Raw genomic sequence first — 19,610 nt, forward strand, 5'->3', positions numbered from 1 at the left:
CTTTGAAAACAGTACAAGACTATCAAAGAAATTCTTTCAAAAACATTAAAATAGCATAATATGTTAACAGGTAAAAACGAAATGACGGGCTCAATGTTAATTAACTTCGGTTCCAAGAAAAGACCGCCTACTATTAGGAAAGGTCGAATATAAACAAATATAAAAATTAATTTTAATAAGTTTATAATAAAAGGAAGTTAATCAAAGAGGCCTATAAAAGGCGGAGAGATATAAAATAAATCTATAACTTTGTTAAGCAAAATTAAGAGAGTCTATACTCTCTTCGACACCAACACTTCCGTCTAAGGGAAGGGTCGGCCATTTAAAAGTGAAAGAGAGTTCATACTCTCTTCGTACCAAAATTAAATCAAAAATTAAATCAAATTAATTCCAAAAACTTGCTAAGCTAATGATATAGCTTCCTGAATAGCGAAGGCTAAACTCTAGAGCAAATACATCACCAAATCGTGAGCAATAACTCCAGAATCAACAGCGTATCCATGTAGGTCTAGCCGGAGGCACGACAGAGGAAAAATTGAGGTGGTGTTGACAAGAAGTACTGGAGTACCTGACCACAGATGGCGCTGTGGTGTTCACCCCCACCTGTATAGCGATCGCTGGCGTATCCCGACCGTAGATTTCTGTCGGCAACAGAGTTGACAGCTACATGATTATCGGGTAAGATTAATATTGAAAAATCCGCGATATGTATATATATATGGGTTATGGAAAAAACCCGCGAAGTGGTGAATCCGCGATGGTCAAACCGCGAAGTAGCGAGGGTTCACAGTAATTGTTTATCGTTAAAATAAATGTATGGAAATGTGTGATGTTGATGAGGGAGGGATTAAACAGCGGTAGCTGTCATCGTTAGTGCTCACGGGAGGTAAACTTCACGCTAGAGTGCTAACGGGAGGTAGATCTCACACTGAAGTGCGGTAGACCTCACGCTACAGTAGCACCCCGAATAGTCTGGCCTATTCTTTAAATCTACTCCTCTGTCCTCATACACCTTTGATCCCCAAACAATTCTTCTTCATCCTAGGGGTTACTGCACTATAATTGTTCAGTGGTCACTTTCCTCTTGGTAAGGGTAGAAGGGACTCTTTAGCTATGGTAAGCAGATCTTCTAGAAGGAGGACACTCCAAAATCAAACCATTGTTCTCTAGTCTTGTGTAGTGCCATAGCCTCTGTACCATGGTCTTCCACTGTCTTGGGTTAGAGTTCTCTTGCTTGAGGGTACACTCACGGCACAAACTCTATCTTTCTTCCTCTTGTTTTATTAAAGTTTTTATAGTTTATATAGGAGATATTTATTTGAATGTCATTGTTCTTAAAATATTTTATTTTTCCTTGTTTCCTTTCCTCACTGGGCTATTTACCCTGTTGGAGCTCCTAGGCTTATAGCATTCTGCTTACCCAACTAGGGTTGTAGCTTAGCAATTAATAAATAATAATAATAATCATACAGTATGTTCTTGAAATGGAGAACATTAACTGTAGTATGTACTTGCTTACGAGTTATAAAAACCTCCATCCGACTTTCCAAAAGGTACAGTACTAGCCTACGTTGCATTAAAAGCACCAACTTGTAAATTCAAATCACTATACTGTCCCAAATTTGCAGATTGAAACATCACTAGTTTGTTTATTAATCAAAGAATACTGTAATTAACCCTTTTGAATGTACAGGTAAACCCTTAAGAGTATGTGATTGATCAGGGCCAAATTAATTATGGGCAAAACGAGATTGAAACCCAGCAAATTCAGCTTTTATATTCAGATTACTTCTCAGTACTTCAATACTAAGCTCTAACTACTAGATGATGATGACAAAGGTATAACAACTACCTGAATTACCTCTTATTACATTAATCCTTTCATACCTTGCATCCAACTACATGCCATTTGTGTATCTGAGCAACAGGAGAATTTCAACACTGCAAACTACTCCTTATAGCAGAAGGTTTGCATTTCTAAAACACACATGGTACACTGTATTAAAGTTCACTGCTGAACCCTATGCAAGCCATAAAGACTACGAGAAGGTATGTCTTATAATAACAGCCTACTAGAGTAGCATTTAGCACAACGTTCATTTTTAAATGCGAACAAACCTTGAAAATCACGGCACATCGGGCATAAAACAAACCAAAATAAAACTCCACAGGGAGAAAGATAGAGGACAACTATCACTTACAATCATGAATATATGATAAAAGGCTGATATGAACCCCCTTTACAAAAAATGGAGGACAACATTAGTTAAAATTTTTTTAAACATATTTTACTTTAATGAGCAAACTTCAATCAACAGTCATGTCTAGTTTTGGAAACAAATAGGATTTGTCTAAATGTTAATCTTTTCAGCACTGTAAATCAATTCATAAAACACTGCAACTTATTGAACACTTATTTTCTAGTGCTATAGACAATCTATTTTGGCCAGTCCTACATGAGGTAAGTACTTCAACTTGATAATCTGATTGAACTACCCAATATGTACAGAACAGTAATAAAACAGCGTTTCAATTTGAATTTATATTGTACATCGAGTTCTCACAGTGGCTGGTATTGAAACTTTTTTGGCTTCAACTTCCATCCATCAAATCTCATTTGGTTACATGTTACTGAAATACTTTGGTTTTTATTTCTACCAACCACCCAAGCAACTAGCACTTTACTAGTAAGTGAAGACTGCATGTTCTAGCCTTCTCTGTTATCCGATGCGTCTAACTGACGGAACTACTCCACTTACTTTGCCTGTACTGCTTTTAATCTTTAAACATCCATCATCAAGATGGCCCCATGAATTTAAGAGCATAGAAGAATTAGAGACAAATTTATATCCTATATAGGGACTGTAGAGCACTTTATCCTGGTGGTATGTTGAAATGTCCTGTCTACTGGTAATGTATTTTCTTGGCTTCCATTTAAATTTCTCTATATAGTCAAGATAATTTTAAGTCATAAGTAATGAAACCTAGATTTTTTTTTTTTTTATTATTTTCCTATGCACCCACTGACAAATAGTTTCCGTAGTTTAAAAAAAAAAATGAATTAACGCATTGAAATAGAGTAGACCTCTTTGATAACAGGATAAATTAAATTAAAATTAAAACAAACCGGAACTGTTGCCATCATTGCACTGAGCCTTGAAAAGAAAAACATCTCTCATGATCCATCCCAAAGACTAGGCCAGTCAATCACTAAAATGCTTGATACTCAAGGATACTAAGAAATATCATACAAAGGCCTATGTGCACCCGCCATTTAAAATCCTTATGTAAATATATTCCAAATCAACAGACAAAAAGTCTTCTATCTTCAAGGCACATTGATTTATGCCAACATAAGGACACATCTTAACTCCAGCACTTACTAGGTAGATAGTAGGTTGGCCAGGCCACCAACCATCCGTTGAGATACTACCGCTAGAGTTATTAGGTCCTTTGACTGACCAAACCGTACAACATTGGATTCCGCTCTCTGGTTATGGCTCATTTTTTCTTTGCTTACACCGAATAGTCTAGCCTATTCTTTCCACATTTTCCTATCCTCATACAATACACCTGACAATACCCATTACCAATCAATTCTTCTTTGCTCAAGGGGGTTAGCTACTGCACTGTATTTGTCCAGTGGCTACTTCCTCTAGGTAAGGGTAGAAGTGACTAACTATGGTAAGAAGCTTTTCTAGAAGGACACAAAATCAAACAATTCTTTCTAGTTTTTCTCTGTACTATGTTCTTCCACTGCCTTAGGGTAGAGTTCTCTTGCTTCGTTTTTTTTTTTTTTTTTTTATCCCTTGGGTATATCGTATCATGCTCTTCCAATTAGGGTTGTAGCTTAGCTTGCAATATTAATAATAATAATAACAACAATATACCTAGACTTCTGGCATCCAAATTATCATCAAATTTCCACCTATCAAAATTGTTATATTTTCCATGGTATGGTAGTTAAAAGTCTATATAGCTTAGACATAAAATTTGAGGCCCCACACTGAAAAGTACCCTTAGAATTAAAAAAAATCTATAATTTACTCAAAATCTAACACTAGAAATAAATTTGGAGCCATCTGTAAAATAAATACAGAATCCACAAGCTTTTAAATATGTTCCAAATAAATTTTAGTTTTTTGCCTTAAATAATTTTTAAGCGGAGTAAAGTAAATTAAGGGGACTGTCCACTATGTCCTACATTTTTTTTCTATTTATTCAAAATATACCATTTCTATGTTTTAGACCTATAAAACACCATCATCATATAAAAATTTCAAGTAACTTGATCTCAAACTTTTTGATTTATTAGCAAAAATCATGATTTTTTAAGAATTTAAGTACATTTTCTCCACTAATATGACTACAATTGTATTGAAATCATAACATCAAAACTTTGTAAACCTAATAATTCTGAGTGACAGATTTTTCTTTCCCTTTTTCTTTTCCTTTTAATTATTTTTTTTTCTCAATTTTCTTTGTCTAGCCGCAAAATAATCATAAAGAGAGAAAAAGGAAAATCAAATTTTTGTAACAAATTTGTAGGATTTTTATTCTTTTTTTTTTCAGTGATATCTTTCTCTGTAAAATCAAACAATAAAAAAAAACAGAAAAATGTACCGAAGTGTGAATAAGTATGGTTTTGAGTTATAAGCTCTCAAAGATTTTCTATAAATTTTTGCTTTTTCCTTAGAAAAATGAAAACATTATTATAACCTTACTTTTTACTTTTATTGTTTATTCCTACATGAAGGCTCCCTAAATGAGGGTGTCACAAGTTGCCAGCCTCCTCTCATTGTTGCCAGTTTTAGTTAGAATGTTCCAGCTTTGTATTATTTGTCATGTTTCCCTCTCTTCTTGGTTCTTTTTTGTTGCTCTCATTACTTTTAGCCCTTTCTTTGACCTTAGGCAACATTGGCCTTGCTATAAAGTTCACGAGGACATTGTGAAAACACAATGTAAATACGAACTGCAAGGAAACAAGCGCGCAAGCATTATAACTTCAATACGTCTGTGGAAACTCAAGATGGTCTTCTCATAGAGCGTAGTTTGCATTCACCTACCCTCTACCAATGCCTTCCATCTCTGCCAGACGTACGATATTTTGAAAAAGGTGAAAAAAAAATTGCTACACTATGCAAAACTAAACGCACAAAGACAATTCTGTCAAACTCAGTCATACAGACTTTATTTAAAGACTGCTATATCTTCATTTATTTGTAAAAATATGGCTGAAACTTCTGGAGAGCATGTACAAGTTTCTGCATATATAAAACCAATAACACTATTTTCGATTTCTTGTTATGTCAAACACCATAGCGGACGGTCCCCTAAAATGACAGGACAGGATTAGAAATTAAACTAGAAGAGATTACTCAAGGGCCATATGTAGATGAGATGATGGTGAGGGGTAGATGGAGATTGTTTTGACATGCTCGTTTTGACATGCTCATCTCACACTCCAAGAGAGATTACTTCTCCAAACATTCAACTTGGCTCCACAAGGCACTAGAAGAGTTGGAAGACCCAGGCCTACATAGCTTAGGACTATGACGCGTGAAGCAGTTGATGATGAATGGATAAGTACCGATTTAAAAGCTAGAAGATAGAGACGACTGGCAAAATCTAGTTATGGTCCTTTTCGTCAATAGGTGGAGGAGGATATGATGGTGATGATGAAAAGTAACTTCAGGTCACTTTTGGCAGCTTTCACATAAGAATTATTGAAATTTAAAGTGTCACACCTTATTTAGTCACAAATTTAGAATAATTTTTAATATGTCCATCCACCAGGTAAGATTGGCCCTTACCTCCTGTCCCACCACAACAGGATAACCGGGGGATCCATGGAGGGTGATCATTCAAACACCAAGAGATCTAGTGGAGACATTCAAGGGGAAGATGCTTCTCCGGGAGATGCTTCGAGGAAAGATGGCCATGATTTGCTCAAGTTGAGCTGAAAGTGATGTCTTTGACAGAGATTGTTGCACTACCCCACTGACTTTGTTGATACTCTCGTTTGACTGAAAGACTCACTGCTGGCATGTTGATCAGCATGACCAAACACGTAAACTTCTGCTTGGGTTAAATCGGACATAAACAAGACACTGTGGCTTCTTACATAAGAGTTTCATGTTCTATAAACCACACTTCCTAAACCCTGGGGGATTGCTAATTAGCAATGTTTTGCATAGAAAACAGGAGTAGGGTAACCTAAACAAAATTCTGGTCGGATGGGAGGAGATCCCAGATACTCCTAAGAAAGTAGTTCGAGGTAAGTACTCCGTGTTGGAACAACTTTTTATTTCTCCAAATGTTTCTATTGAGAAACCTGTGGGAAAATACTATAGTTTTGATTTATTAGATAAATCATTTATTTCACTAAGATTTTGTGATTTTTCTTTAACAACTTAAATATTCCAGCAAAAACCAAGTAAGTTTTGCGGGTGAAAGTTATTATAAGCTAAGCTACAATCTAGTTGGAAAAGCAGGATGCTATAAGACCAAGGGCTCCAACAGGGAAAAATAGCCCACCAAGGAAAGGAAATAAGGAAAAACAAGAAGTAAAGAACAAGTAAAATTACACAAATTATAAGAGACTCATGTCAGCTTGTTAAACATAAAAACATTCCCTGTAAGTTTGAACTTCTGAGGTTCCACCGATTCAACTACCTGATTAGGAAGATTATTCCACAACTTTGTCACTGCTGGAATAAAACTTCTAGAATGCTGTGTAGTATTGAGCCTCCTGATGGAGAAGGCGAAGACTATTAGAATCAACTGAATATCTAGTATTACAAACATGACGGTACTGTCTACGAAGATCTGAATGCAAAGGATCATCAGCATCATCTGCATATGCAACAAGCTTGTTTTCTACGCCAAGCCACAAAACATGTGTATTAAGTATGAAAAGCAATGGGCCAAGAAGACTACCCAGAGGAATACCAGATATCACATTCCTACACTCACTATGGTGTCCATCAACAACTCTTTGCAATCTATTACTTAAAAATTCATTAATGATAGTAATGAAAGACCTACCTAAAGATATTACCCAACCATAACCTTTTCTGTTTCTCCTGAGACAAACATTATCTGAAGGTAGGCCATGGACCTACATGAAGTCCTTCATACAGGTTTGAAAGACCCACTTAAGATCTTTCACATGGACATGATAGATTTATTATAGATGATACTGCAATAAAAGGACCTGCTACAAATCTTCCCAATTTGTTTGAGAGAATTGTTAATTGTTAACCTGTATAGGAGGGAGAGGGCATTACTGATGTTACTGCTAAATTTTCCCCCGCGTGGCTTGGGCCTTGAGGGTAAAGCAATGAATTCATTAAAACCTTCCATTAAACAGTCCTGGTATTTTGTTGCTGTGTAGTAATAAAGAAAATCCACTGGCATGTTGCACACAATTTTTTTTTTACTTCTTTATGACTTTCCGTATATTGTGCCCGCTGGAATGTTATAAGCCATTTTTTTTTTCATCTGCAACACTTTTCATTATCATGACCTCTTTCAAAATGGTGCCTTCTAATAGCTTTTATTTGTGAGGCAGTAAGGACTCGACAACTGGTACATTTTAGATAATGGTTAAATTCTCCATCACTTTTTTTTTAGCTGCCCCTTACAAATACTTCAGGGTTCTCATTTAGCTTGTCCGTGGTAGGATGTGGTTACATATTCCACATACAACAAAAAAATCCTTTGTCAAGGCTAAGGCTACCTTCTCAATCCCTTGAAATCTATATCTTGCTTACATTCTTATATCTATTTTTATTTTGAGAATCTCATCAACTCTTGAACAAATTGCTCCTTTACTATTATTAAAAGTCAAATTGGATTATGTAAAAGGCTTTTTTTTATTGAATTTGCCACTTTCAACTGGTGTCTGCACTTCTCTCAACAAATATGCCTTGCCTGAAGGAAACTTTTCTGATGTTGCCTATCATTTCCCTTCTCAGTAGACTACGAAAAGACCCCTTTATTCCAGATTACAAATCAAAAGGCTTATCATAGGAACTGGCTCATAAAATTACGCATTCTTTGTTGCTTTTCTAATTTTCTTCTATTTCCTTGGCTTAGACTGTAACCGATTTTGAAAAAAAAAAAATATTTATTTCATGCCAAGTAACCATGAGCCAGGAGCACTAATATTCATATTTTAAATCTGTTTGAATCTTTCAATCACACTTTCATTACAGATTAAATTATTAGCAAAAGATTAATTAGTGAAGCAAGCAATTTTTTTTTCTTTTTTTTTTTCTTCCACAACATTTTTCAAGTTACTACCCACTTTGTAATTCCAAAAAACCTTCAATATCTCACATTCAAAGATAGTGAAAGCAGAAAATACACTCATCAAAAGGGGCTTTATGCTTTTTTTTAAATACAGCACACATTGCAAGTCTTGATGAATTTTAATTCTAAATCTTATTCACTCAACATCCAAGTAATAGCCTTGGGATAGTAATTTTCATAAAGATCAATGTAATTATGCAAGAACAGAAGAAACAACACTGAGATGAAAAGCACCATAACAATTATTTCAAATATAAAACTATGAGAGCAGAGGAAGACACAAAAACAAGTATACGAACAAAGAATTCGACTGAACTGTATTTCGCAACTAAATAACCTCATCACTCCATTTTCTATTTTCCCCACAGAGACCAACAACAGAATGGTAGCCAACAAAAGAAAGGTAGGGCTCAATAATGAAAAGAAATATTCTAACTAGGTAAACTCGCAAATGAGGCTCTGACTTGTTTCGTCATTCGCTGCTGTGGTGAGAGTACAGTAATGTTTCAAAGTGAACACATATCAAGTTTTCTCGGTGGTTATGGATTTGACTGTTGTTTTTAAAGCTTTCAAAGCTTCCAAAACTTACCTTTGCAGCATCAATAGGATATACACAGTAACTATTTCAGTTCCAGCTACTGATCAAACCATGTAGAAAGTCCTAACATCATAAAGAATAAATCTAATGCTAAAGAAGTTTTAAATCTACAATAACAAGCATGCACAAGTACTAATTCTCTGATAAGGCAAAACCAATAGAACTGGACCATTTTATCCAGTATTTAAAAATGACCAAAAATTCCAGGACTAAAGCCAAGACGACTACACCCTCAATTTAGTTACTCGAATGAGAGAAGTAGCACTTGTAAAAGGGCAAAATTAACACTCACTCTAGACGAGTCGTGGAGCGGCGAAGGTTCAGTCATTTCAGCATGGAGGGGGAGCTGCATAGTTAGAGTATCGCTGGTCGAGGGTACCACCCCAGCCCCACTACCCGACCCTGCTATGCCTCCCCCTCCATCTTCATAACTTTGGTTGCTCCCTTCCCAGGATTCTGTCGGAACATTAGCATTTGACGGCTCTAATTTTATAGTCTGAAAAAAAAAAAAAATACATTGAACCTTTAGATATACCCAAAAAAGGATTAAAAATGTTTAGTTATTAAAATCTTACGACAAATAAATTTGCATAAAAATTGCAAGTCTGCACTTATAATTTTAGTAGTACTAAGCTTTATCACTTTATAATAATTATATTCTTATTAACCCTTTTTCCCCCAGGGTTTTTGGAAATTTCCAACCCTTAACCCCCAAGGGGTTACTTTTTTCCCCAGCACATTTTGGTGTATATTTCTTTTAAATTTCTCTAACAGCCTTAATTTTTGTCATAGAGAGGTCAGGTTGGTCTCATTCTCTTGGAAAATGTCTGAATTTTCTCAAAAAATTATCAAAAATATGAAAAAAATAATTTTTATAGCATTTTTTTGCAAGGACGTACCGGTACGTCCATGGGGGTAAAGGGATGGCTTTTGTGAAACGTACCAGTACGTCCTTTGGGGGTAAAAGGGTTAACAGGAAAATGGGCTAACTTCAAGTGTAATTGTATTCCTTTTTCTATTCAGGCACACTTCGACAAGTTTGACTATCGAAAAACAAAGCATTAAAAAAACTTAGTTGCACATTCTGCCAGCAAATCTTTATTTTGGTAAGTTTTAATACCCTGACTTATATCCACACGTACAGTATTTTGCACATCCAGCCCAATACTTAATGAGTTTTGGTAAGGCTAACATTGTCTCTGCCCACTCTAAAGATTTAAATTAAATATTCAGTTTTCTTCTAATTAATCCACCTTTTACTTTCCTTCATAATGCAGAATTATTTTGGTTTGTTAGTTTTGAATTATGCAATTAAAGAAAATACTAGTACAGCAAGTTTTTTTTTGGTTACGATACACTCTAGTCTGACGTTGTGGCCATTATGAATGAAGTTCTGTAGGCAAGTCATTTTCTCATTTCCTCGTCTACATTAATGTGACTTTATTAAGCTTCATTTACAAGTTTTTTTTTATAATTAGTTTCATTCCTTGTACATTAATTCTAGAAGTGCTCTGTCGCTAACTAAATTTTTCTCTTTGTTAGTGCAATAGTTAACTCAAATACTCTCCACTACTGTTCTGTACCACATACCAAAATTTCAATTACCTGTTTTTTTAATGTTCAGTTATGTCTGTGAATGCTTTTATCACAGGTGTTCATTTGCTTGAGCATGTTAGTTTTATTTTTTCCGTTTGTCACAGCTAAATGTTTGTGGAGTTTATTTCGGCCTTTCTATTTCATGACTTCGTTAGTATTTTAAGTAATCTCTATGTCAAGTCTAAAATGGGTTATAACCAATCTCATGGAGCAAATTCTGACATGCAGGCATTTAACTTAAATGAAAAAAAAAAAAATAAAATAAAGCTATACAAAATATACTGAATGCCAGAGTGAGTCAAGGGATGTTAAACATAGGAAACAAATGTCATAATTGAAATAATGCAAGCACCAATTATATACAATAATGAAGCCTTAATTTGTATTTCCTTTTAGCTATACAAACCAGTCCTTCAAAATAGGGAGATGTTTTCAGTGGGAGCTGGAACCAGCTGTTGAATTAGTTGAAGAGGTAGAAAGTGAGAAGCCCCTCCCAAACCTGTCAAATGCTCTTTACTTTTGACTTTTGGCTCAGGAAAAGGTGGTCGAGGTGGAGAGTTTTAACTTCAAAAAGATTCAGGTTTATATAGCTACGAAAAATCAAAATCACTTCTAAATTTGTTACTTGTTCCTTAGCATATACAAACCCCTCTTCTTTCAAAATAAGGAGACTCGCTGATTGGTGGGTCAGATTCCCCTTAACCAAATCTCAGCCTTTTATTTTCTTCACTGAAAGTGCCAATCTTCCTGGTACAATATGGGAGCAAAGGAGATGGCACAAGCAATCTCCTATTTGTATATCATAGAGATGAGTAAGCTGATAGGACCTGGTCTGTCCAAGTAGATTGGTACAGTACGTGGTCAAAGGAAGGATCCCCTCTCCAAGGGGATGGCGGTATGGAAGAATATACCTGGCATATGATGGTCACCAGATTTGTATATCAAACATTCTCCCCCTCACCTAGGGACTCCTCTAGATTCTAAAGACTGGGGCACAGAAGTGTAGCTTCCCAGCAACAAGTCAGATCCAGTGAGTAAAACTTCCGATCACTTCCCCGAGAGAGGGGCAGAAATAATGAAGGCAAAGAGCCAGTATTTCTACATTCATTCCAGATTTATATCTGCACGTTACCATAACCAAGATCCTTACTGACACTCACGGGAGCATTGCTTACTACACAACTACTTGAGCAGCCACCACATGACTTCGCTCAAAGGTGTCAAGGAACTTGTGGGTATACTTCTGTAAATTTAAAGCCATGAAGATGGTCTGGTATCAGTCTTCTACATTTAGTCGACTGCATGATTCCTCCTGAAGGCTTGCTGGTATCTCGACCCTCTTAGCAGTCTATTAGTATACTTAACCAATCATCTAACAAAGTCAGAAAGAAATAATGTTCCTCGACACCTCTTTCCTGGGCCTGCCAGTGCTAAAGAAAATTAGCTGAAACTTAGGTCCTTTTCAGATAACACAGCAGAGCCCTCAAAGAACACAAAAGCAGATGAGGGATAGAGGAATCAAACCTGAGGTAGTGCCCCAATGGGTTCTTAATTTTGGCCACAAAACCTAGGACAAAACTAAGGGAGATCTCCTTCCACTACTCAGTGCAGGAGACTAAAATAAGCGAGACAATGCAACTCCCGAATCCTGGTATAACCAACACTTTGTTGGTTAGAAGACTGATCAGGCCTAATGGCAGAAAGGTGTAACCATTAGTGATCCTCTGCACATTGGAAGAAGACTTTGAACACAGCCCATAGGTCTGGAACAGGGGAACAAAACACATGGAGCTTCCTGTTTAGCTAGGTGGTGAACTGGTCAATCGGCAGAGGACACCACAGTACCAGAAACCTCTCCACTACAGAGATGTAGAGACCACTAACCTTAAAATTTTCCCCCGGCAACCGTGAGTCTGCTCGTACATTCCTGAAGTGGAATGCTGCCTCGATATCCATTTGCTTTGTTGGCTCTCAGAGTGGGCGTGGAATTGTGCCCGCTTGCTTGACAAGCCACTACTGTAGGTGTTGCAAACAATACTACTTTATTGTTCTTGGAATGCTTTTAGTGCTAGAAATGCTGTTTGCATTTCTAGAATGTTAAGTTGATGCTTCTTCTGACCACATCCCCCCTACAACTTTTTAGATAAATCTGAGCACAGTCATGTGTCCAGAGGCAGCGAGTCGAGTGGGACTCCCCTGGCAAGGTTTTCCTCATAGAGCTACCAGGTAAATTCGTCCCCAGCCTTCTGTCTCACTGGAATAAGAACGAACTTCCCCACCGAGGAAAAGTAACTTAGAAGATTCTGTTAGCTTAGAGCTTCAGCTTGCTGATCTGTCTATCTGCATGCCCAGGTACTTCAATCACTGCTTGGTATAAAATTCAACTTCTCCCAGTTTATTACAAAACCAAGTTAATGACAAAAAGTGAGAACTTACTAGAACCTATAGTTACTCCATACTTGGATACCGATCAGTAACCTGTTGAGATACACTAACAGACTCATCCCTAGCGAGTAGGCCAAAGCTCCTACCAGGGTGACCACCCAAGGAGCCGTACGGAACCCAAAGCAGTGTTGAACTGGTACACCATACCTTAAAGGGAGAAGTGGAGGTACTTTCATAATGACTGATACATTGGTACTTGAAAAGTACACTTTCTTCACCTCAAATGAAAGCATGAAGTCTTCCTCTCCGATGAAACTCTGCACAGGATGTTGTTTTTATCCTGAACCTTGTTTGACACAAACTTGTTCAGAGAAGAGAGGTCGATGACTGGGTTACAGCCCCAGTTGACTTCTCCAAGAAAAAGTCGACTTTAGATGCTAAGAGACTTTTGAAATGGCTTCAAGCATGTTCTTCTCCAGCATCCCTTCAACTTCTGTCTGAACGGCTAGGGTTTAGAAAATTGGATGAAAACTCCAGCAGTAAATGAGAGAATGGGGTCAACCACCAGCCACACATTAAAATACTATCGCTAGAGTTATGGGGTCCCTTGAGTGGCCAGACAGTACTACATTGGATCCTTCTCTCTGGTTATGGTTCATTTTCCCTTTGCCTACACATACACCGAATAGTCTTGGCTATTCTTTACATATTCTCCTCTATCCTCATTCACCTGACAACACAGATTCCAAAAAGTTCTTCATCCCAGGGATTAACTACACTTTCCTCTTGGAAAGGGAATTAGTCTCTAGCTATAGTAAGCAGGTCTTCTAGAAGGACACTCCAAAATCAAACCATTGTTCTATGGTCTTGGGTAGTGCCATAGCCTCAGTACCATGGTCTTCCACTGTCTTGGGTTAGAGTTCTCCTGCTTGAGGGTACACTCTGGCACACTATTATTATTTCTCTTCGTCTTGTTTTGTTAAAGTTTATATAGTTTATGTAGGAAATATTTATTTTAATGTTACCGTCTTTGAAATATTTCATTTTTCCTTGTTTCCTTTCCTCGCTGGGCTATTTTCCCTGTTGGAGCCCCTGGGATTATTGCATCCTGCTTTTCCAACTAGGGTTGTAGGTTAGCAAGTAATAATAATAATAATAATAATAATAATAATAATAATAATAATAATAATAAATTAATAATAATAATAATAGTAATAATAATAATAGTAATAATAACAATAATAATAATAACAAAAGGGTAATAATTGACTGTCCCGAAGGGCTCTCAGTGTCAAGATCAGTTGTGTCTCCAGCAGGTTGCCCAATGTCAGGACAAGAACCCAATAATTACAGCAGCAGGAGATAGGGAAATCTAGCAATATTATTTCCCTCTGCTTCCCTTCTTTCACAGTTCCTCTTCCTAGAAGGACCAGGTTGGGTGGCTCAAAAGAGCCATGCATGTACAGGATCCTTTCAAGAAGTAGCTGGTAGTCCTGATAGAGTCTATGGGTGGCCTTCCTCTCCCTCATCCCGTTGTTTGTACTAGCCATGGCTGAAAACAAAAGTGAAGAGCATCCGATAGATTAGGGGTGGGGCAAAGCTCCTCAACCACGCTCACCACCTGTTGTTATCTACCTTAATAAATCATTCGACAGTTCCAACGCCTCTGATAACACATCTCTAGTTTAAAGGACGAAAGTTTTGTATACCCATGACAAAAACAGTTGTATGCTGTAAATAAAGAAAATTATTATGAACACAAATGCACACTTTCACATAAAAAATTAAACTAAACTAAGTACACTTATGAAATATAATATCAAACAAAACACTGTCTGTACTCGTGAACTTCACCTACATTTGACACAGCAATGAAATGCACTATCATTAAATATTACGTTGCTATCAATATTTGAAATGGGCTGCAATTAAACATTAATAACTGTATGTGTGTCTGCTGGCCAAGGAAAGTAAAGCATTCACATCTACACAAGACAAAAACCACCACTGGTTGTCCCATTTTTTGTCATGGTATGGAGAGAGGGGCAGAAAAATAGTGTGTTTTGTAAAGTTTTGGATATTCATCATTGGCTCCAGTTCATCTAGTCTCAATGGAGAAGCTGATCCCTTTCAACAGGTTAAGAATTCCCTTCCAACAATTCCAGTTGATGAGGAGCTTAAAGGAGACAACAATGTCAGAAGGTTCCCCAGTTCCAGTGAGAGTTAATTCTAATTCGGGGCAATCAAGAAATCCTGTTATTAACAGATGCCACCATACGGGCCGAGATCTTCACATGTCAAACCAACAGGTGGGCAGCCTATGCATAAAGGAAGAGTGCCATCTACACATTATGTTAAGAGATCTTTGTCATATAATTGAAATGTTAGGGTTATAGACACCAACACTGGCTCAGCATACCTCAAGAACCAGGGATGCACCCATTAAAAAGACCTATTTTAAGTAGCATAGTAATTCTGCAGATAGACAAAGGAATACAATGTGACAATTCCACTAAGACACCCACATCATGTAACAAAGAGTACACAGACCCTACCACTGAAGTGGTACCTCAAAGAGGACATTAGTAAGGCCCCTTGGGAGGGAGTGGGGAATCCCTAATTTAGTTTGAAATCCTAAAATTACAGGCTACTGTATCACTTTTTTGCTTCTAATAAGACATATTTGAGGGTAGACCCATAAGCACTTTGCTTCAGAAGTGGAACAACCTAAATGTATAAACCTTACACCCTCTAACATTGTCCACTAAATTATTAGGTAGCTAAAGCACTGTCCACAGGATCGAGCATGCTCGACAGGCAAACTGTGATAGAAGACTACAATAGGTAGAAAGAGTTTGGGTTAATGATGTTGGAAGCGGGAAAACCACAGGTTTCCCAGGCAGGGATCTGGCAACAAACTGTGTTGAGAGATCCCTGCCTGTGGTTTTCCCTGATCTTATGTAATCAACCCACACTCTCACTACCTATTGTGGTCTGGTATAATGGTTTGCCCGTCGAGCATGCACCATCGTGTGGACAGTGCTTTAGATCTGTACGACACTAGTTAGCCTAAATCATCTCGAGCAGTGGTGTTTCTTAAACTTGCTGAACCTGGTAGCAGAGACCCTAAAGTCCTTGCCCCCATGGAGGAGGCTCCTAAAAAAGCTCTACAACTACAGTTTTTATTAGACTGGAGGCTCTAGGTCTTCTCAAGTGACTATGATCAAGCTTGCCTTCTGAGAGAAGAGTTTCCTGGAAGAGGTCACTTCTGCTGCCACCTAATTGTGAGAAAGATCTACAAATTACAGTATCTGTAAGGTAGGAAGGTGGTAGAGGTTTGCCTTTTGGTGAAATCAACATGGCACTTCTGCAGGTTACCCCTCAACAGTCCTGAGGGTCACATACTTAGTACTGTATTAGCAAAGATAGGTATCAACGATACAAGAGAGATACTTAAGCCAGATCTGTCCAAGTCAGCGGGTAGAGGCCCACCAGATGGGATCTTTTAGAGCCTAGGAGCCCTTTCATACCCCTGTATGAGTCTCTCAATGAGGTATCTATTTAGGACCTCACCTGTGTTGCTGCGATTTTCCTGGCTTTGCCCCCTCCAAGACTGTAAACAAGCGAAATACCTTGTCATACATAGTTCCCCTTTATGTAATGGAACAAGGTTTTATTAAAATCAAGGATTTCCTCTTAATACAGAAATAATTACTTAAAAGTGAAGTAATGAGCTTCTTAATGTTTCTGAGGCAGTCTAATTTAAAATGGAAATCAATAAAAATTGAATAATTTGATTTTTCTATAGCTAGGGGAGTCCTTTGGCATGTATATGAAGTACTTCATTAAAAGTTTGTAGCACGTTATAGTTATACAGGTAGTCCTTGACTTACGATGCATGCGACTATTCGACTTTTACAACTATTTTTTCGGGGTGATGACGTCACAAGTCTATCGGAACTAGTACGCTAATAGGACATACAGTGATACCTCGGTACTCGACCATAATCCGTTCGAGATCCGTGTTCGACCTCCGATTTGTTCGAGTACCGAATTTTTTTTCCCCATAAGAAATAATGGTATATATTCTATTCCGTTCCCAAGCACTCGAACAGGCCCAAAATATTAATAAAACGTGTACCTAAACAACAATAATTATCTAAATGTGTATGAAATTGGTCAGAAAATCCTATAAAACAATTTTAAACCATTTACTGTACTAAAATAAAACAATTTTAAACCATTTTCTGTACTGTAGTGAACATACCTTTGAGCAGCGGTTCGATGGCATACAGGGATGGATGTGGAGAGGATGGAAGGGGGAGGTTACTGCTTGGAAGGAGAGTCCCCTTCCATGATGTGGCGGGGTAGTTCTCCTTCAGGAGTTGTTTCTCTCTCCAATGAAAGGGTGGGCAGATCTATTTCAGGGGTTTCTTCTCTTCTTTGTCTCTTCTTTGGAGGAGAAACAGGCTTTGATGTAGCAGCTTTCTTTTCTTTTGTGAAAAACTGGTCTATTGTTAATTGTTTCTTCCTCCTCTGCAGTATTCTTCGAAAATGATACATGACACTATCATTAAACATATGCACTGCCCGGTTTGCTACTGCAATTTCTGGGTGGTATTTTTCAGCAAAAGCCTGCACATCTGCCCACTTGGAACAAATTTCATTGATGAGAGAACTTGGAACATCCTCCCCATGCCTAGTAACACGATGAATACCTGTTCTATTACGAAACTTTTCAAACCAACCCCTGCTCGCTTTAAATGTAAATGAATCACTTTCACTGGTACTCGGACTTTTCTTCACTAATTCTTCATAGATATGCAACGCTTTTTCACAAATGAACGCTTCACTAACACTTTCCCCGGCCAACTGTTTTTCTTTAATAAATATTAAAAGCAACTTTTCCATCTCCTCAATCACTTGTGGCCTTTGCTTAGTTACCGCCGTAACTCCCGTTGCAACATTCGCCTTCTTAATCATTTCTTTATGCTTTAAAAACGTAGAAATGGTCGACTTCGCCATTCCGTATTCTACCGCTAAATCGGACACTCGTACACCATTCTCATATTTCGCTATAATTTCCTTCTTCAACTCGATCGTTGTTCGCACTGTTTTCCTCTTCTCCTTCCCCTTAACACTCATTACTTTCTTGGGACTCATTATGAAAGCTAAAAAAGCAATTAAAAGCACTGAAAATCACTAAATCACAACGAATGCTGATCGCGCGTTGTCTGAGTGACGCTCTCGAGAGAACTGATGCTTCCCGAACAAGCGAGAGTGGCCGAGATGGCGCGATCATCACAAAGCCCATGCGGTCGTCACGTGTTCGGCTGGTCGAGTACCGAATTTTTGGTCGAGCACCGCAGCAAAAATTTCTCGAAAATTTTGGTCGAACTCCGAATTGTTCGAGTATAGAGTCGTTCGACTACCGAGGTATCACTGTATATTTCCTTGGAAATAATCTATTTTCTTGTATAAAAATAAACTATTTATCTTGGTAAATTATTATTTTCTTTAATAGATAACTAACATTTTCAACTCTCGGTCCCCATCTGTGTCGTGAGTTGGCGACTACCTGTAGTTGTGGGGCTTTCCCATCAACCATCCCTGTAAGCTAGAGCATAGAATGCATACTAATAATAGTGTAAAATATCTAGTTTTTATAATAAATTGCCATAAGTTCCATCAAAGAGGTACCCTTAATATCATAAGGCACATTCCCCTCAGGCAACCTGGAGGCACTAGCTTACTAAGCAGAGCTACTTTGAAGCCTTTGTCCAAGCAATATTTTGCTATACCAGACCAGGGATAGGCTTCAACTTTAAAACCTGTACTTTACAATATATAAAAGCAAACTCAAACTGCTGCATCTCTAATATTCAACTAATTTGATTAATACTTTACATGAAATAGGCCTAAAGCTGAGTGGCAATTTATTTTGGCATATGAATGAATCAAAGATTTTGGAACTTTTTTTTTAGTGATCACAAAAAATTTTTTTTCACATAGCAAATATCTGCACCAAGATTCTGTGCTATTAAAGATTTATTGTATGCTGGGTAATCAGCATCAGTAGATTGGCTAGAGCACCAGCCACCCCTGTTGTAATACTACCTCTAAAGAATTATTGGATACTTTGACTGGCCAGACAGTATTATATTGGATCCCTCTCTCTGGTTACGGATTACTTTTCCTTTGACTAACCATTCACAGAATAGTCTGGTCCATTCTTTCCACATTCTCCTCTCTCCTAACACACCTAACACCACTTAAGATTACCATAAAATTCTTCTTCAATCAAGGGGTCAACTACTGCACTGTAGTTGTTCAGTAGTAAGCAGGTCTTCTAGGAGAAGGACACTAAAATCAAACCATTGTTGTCTTGGGTAGTGCCATAGCCTCTGTACCATGGTCGTCCACTGTTTTGGGGTAGAGTTCTCTTGCTTGAGGGTATACTTGGGCACATTATTCTATCTTATTTCCCTTCCCCTTGTTATTTTGAAGTTCTTGTAGTTTACATATGAAAGATATATTTCAACGTTATTATTTGTAAACTTCTCTTGTAGTATATTTCCTTATTTCCTTTCCAAGCTATTTTTCCTGTTAGGGCCCTTGTGCTTATCACATCATGCTTTTCCTACCAGGGTTGTAGCTTAGCAAGCAATAATAATAATAATAATAATAATAATAATAATAATAATAATAATAATAA

At 37.5% G+C, this 19,610-nt stretch overlaps 1 protein-coding gene across 16 annotated transcripts in view; it reads right to left on the bottom strand.

Moving 5' to 3' along the window:
* The window catches only part of LOC137632992 (protein bric-a-brac 1-like), a 242,742-nt gene that overhangs the window by 133,853 nt on the left and 89,279 nt on the right, over nucleotides 1–19,610 (bottom strand). For all 16 annotated transcript variants that reach the window (XR_011042157.1, XR_011042156.1, XR_011042155.1 and 13 more), the window contains one exon: nucleotides 9,207–9,410. Coding sequence is in view for 13 of the 16 variants with exons in the window: in XM_068365159.1 (XP_068221260.1) it covers nucleotides 9,207–9,410 (204 nt within the window). In the remaining 3 variants the exon portion in view is untranslated. The remainder of the gene's footprint in view (nucleotides 1–9,206; nucleotides 9,411–19,610) is intronic.

The sequence above is a fragment of the Palaemon carinicauda genome, chromosome 42 (genome assembly GCF_036898095.1).
Source record: "Palaemon carinicauda isolate YSFRI2023 chromosome 42, ASM3689809v2, whole genome shotgun sequence".
NCBI lineage: Eukaryota > Metazoa > Arthropoda > Malacostraca > Decapoda > Palaemonidae > Palaemon > Palaemon carinicauda.